At 43.3% G+C, this 2,551-nt stretch overlaps 1 protein-coding gene across 1 annotated transcript; it reads right to left on the bottom strand.

Annotated features, from left to right (window-relative positions):
* Positions 1–977: 977 nt before the first annotated feature.
* On the bottom strand, positions 978–2,551 carry LOC135262515 (olfactory receptor 52K2-like). The gene is made up of 2 exons (XM_064349533.1): positions 2,159–2,551; positions 978–1,963 (listed from the first exon to the last, which is right to left on the bottom strand). The coding sequence occupies exon 2, from the start codon at positions 1,942–1,944 to the stop codon at positions 988–990; it is 957 nt and encodes a 318-aa protein (XP_064205603.1). The 5' UTR covers positions 1,945–1,963; positions 2,159–2,551; the 3' UTR covers positions 978–987.

The raw sequence follows: 2,551 nt of genomic DNA, 5'->3' as shown, positions 1-2,551 counted from the left end.
ACTTCAGTAAGTTAAAATTAAGTGAAAAATCTTCTGTTTTTAATGAGTAACACATCACCTTCTCAGACACATCACTCTAGATAAGCGCATATTTTTAACTTGAACGGAGAAGAATGCATTTTCATCCTTGTCATTCAGGACTTCTAAAATGACATGATTACCTTCTAGGAAGGCCCACATGGGAAGCACGGTGGTGCTATGGATAGCACTGTTGCTTCACCGCAAGAACATCCCAGGTTCGAATCCTGGCCCGGGCCTTAATGAAAGGAGTCTGCATGTTCTTGCCGTAGATGGAAGTGAATTATGTTTGTGGCCTGCAATGAATTAGTCACCTGTCTAGGGTTTATCACTGCATTTTGCCCAGTCTTGACAGTGGTTTGCAGAAAAAACAGAAATGACATAAAAGAAAAATACTCAAGTACTAGCAAGAATGGGCAATCAGAGCATATATCTGGATTCTGTCTTACATGTAGTGTTGAATGATTTTTATTTTTGTCGTATTATGTCCTCATAACAAAGGACAACAGAACTAAAAACTCGATTGCAATTTTTGTGCTTTATTTAAAAAAGTACATAGCTTTTTATTAGTTTTTAAAACCAGGCTAGATATATTTTTTCTAATGCAAAAGCTTCATGGGGGAGGATGGTTCAAATCGTGCCAGAAGTGATCATCCTTATCACTGCGAAGAAAAACCATCTACCCATCTGGCAAAAACTTTATTGAGACTTTTTTTTATGGTGATGCAGTTAAGTTGTGTAAGGGTGTGGAGAATATCGATGCTGTGCCAAGGTTTTAACCATGATCATTGTTCTGACTAGTCTGCAAACCACGACTTCACAGCTATGTTTAAACAAAATAAAGTCCTGACGCTTTTTTCTGTAGGAAAATGTTTTAGAGATGCAGTTGTGATGAGAAGATAACACTACCAACTTTCCTCAACCAAAAAAAAAAAAGTTATTTAGATAACTGAGTACTGGCTGGTTTCCCTATTTCGGTGAAATAGTGGATTTGAAAAACTTCACGATGTTTGTGCGAATATCTTTTGTGGCGATGCCATAGATGATTGGGTTGACTGTGGGGGGCACAATGATGAAAAAAATGGCCCAGAACTTCTTGGCGTTGGGGCTGATCTCTTGCAATCTGTAGGTGATGACAATGATTAAAATGGAGATCTCAAAGAGGATATAAATGGTGAGATGGGAGGCGCACGTCTGTATGGCCTTGCTCCAACTGTTTTTCTCCTGTTTGATGATGCATGCTTTGAGGATCTTGACATAGGAAAAAGCAATGATTAAGAAGCACCCGGATCTTAGGGACCAAATTGTACACAAATCGTAGATGTTGTTGATGGGGGTGGGTATGCACGCCAGCCTCAGAATGGCTCCATTACTGCAGTAGACATGCATTATTAATGTCCCACACAGTGGCGTTTGCACAGTTAGAATGACGAGGATCACGACTTTGCAGACAGCGACAAACCAGGCAAGACAACACAGTGAAACCAGCCTCCTAGTGGTCATGATGGCGTGGTAGTGCAGCGGCTGGCAGATGGCCACATAGCGGTCGTACGCCATGGCCGACAGAATGGTGGCGACGGCCAAGCCATACGTGTGGACAACGAAGACCTGGAAAATGGCCGCTGTGTAGCCGATGGTGTTGTACCCTGTTAAGAATTGTGGCATCAGCTGGGCCATGACTGTCGTGCCCCCGAGCAGATCGCATGCTGCCAGGTTGCACATCATCATGTACATGGGCTTGTGGAGTTTGGCATCCGCTACTATCACCATAACCACGGTGATGTTTCCCAGCAACATCACAGCATACACGATGAGAGAGACAAAAAACAGAAGGTACCCCTGCTGCCTGGTTATGATGAAGCCTTCCACTGTGAACACGATGGGCTGCTTCAAAGGTACATACGACACATTTTCCATCTCTGCCATCAGTGCCTGAGACCAGACCCTGAAAACAGAAAAAAATTCAAACATGTGATGAGAGAAATCCGATTACAGCTGTAATATCTGTAGTACTCAGGTCTGGTAGAATGATCTGCATTGTTACCTGTGCTCACACAGTATTGTCTAATAGCTGCTCTGGGCTTGAAACGAAGTTACAGTCTATGGCTGTACTTTGAGTGGTGTAACGGCGAGGTCATACCTGTCTCAGGTTTCTGGTTGGCAGTCCTCCCTTCCTGACACAATTTCTAGCTTTATCCTGCATGGGCCCTCCCCTCTTTGTGCTGTCACTCATTTTAGAGGCAGGAGAGGACCGCCCCCGGACTCTGAAAGACGGGTGGCAGATGCTGCTGCTTTTGACGTATTACTGCAGAGTCACTTGCAGCCTAGGGAATCAGGCCCACAGGTGCAGCCTTTTTCTGAGATGCATTATTACTGTGATATTGTGCTACTTCTGTTCTTTGCCTGTGTCCAATCAACATTTGCCATGAATGTTCACTTCAATGAGGAAATACTTGTGTTTTCTCCACAAATGGTGCAATGATTATCTTTGGTTTCTGAAATATCTTTTTGTTTTGCTTTTCTTCCCATTCTA

The sequence above is a fragment of the Anguilla rostrata genome, chromosome 9 (assembly GCF_018555375.3).
Source record: "Anguilla rostrata isolate EN2019 chromosome 9, ASM1855537v3, whole genome shotgun sequence".
Taxonomy (NCBI): Eukaryota; Metazoa; Chordata; class Actinopteri; order Anguilliformes; family Anguillidae; genus Anguilla; species Anguilla rostrata.
The sequence above is the reverse complement of the archived record's forward strand: the minus strand, read 5'-3'. Positions and strand labels throughout refer to the sequence as shown.

Bases quoted from the DNA above. Each gene is read 5' to 3' on its own strand.
- LOC135262515 (XM_064349533.1), bottom strand. From the start codon at position 1,944: ATGGCAGAGATGGAAAATGTGTCGTATGTACCTTTGAAGCAGCCCATC.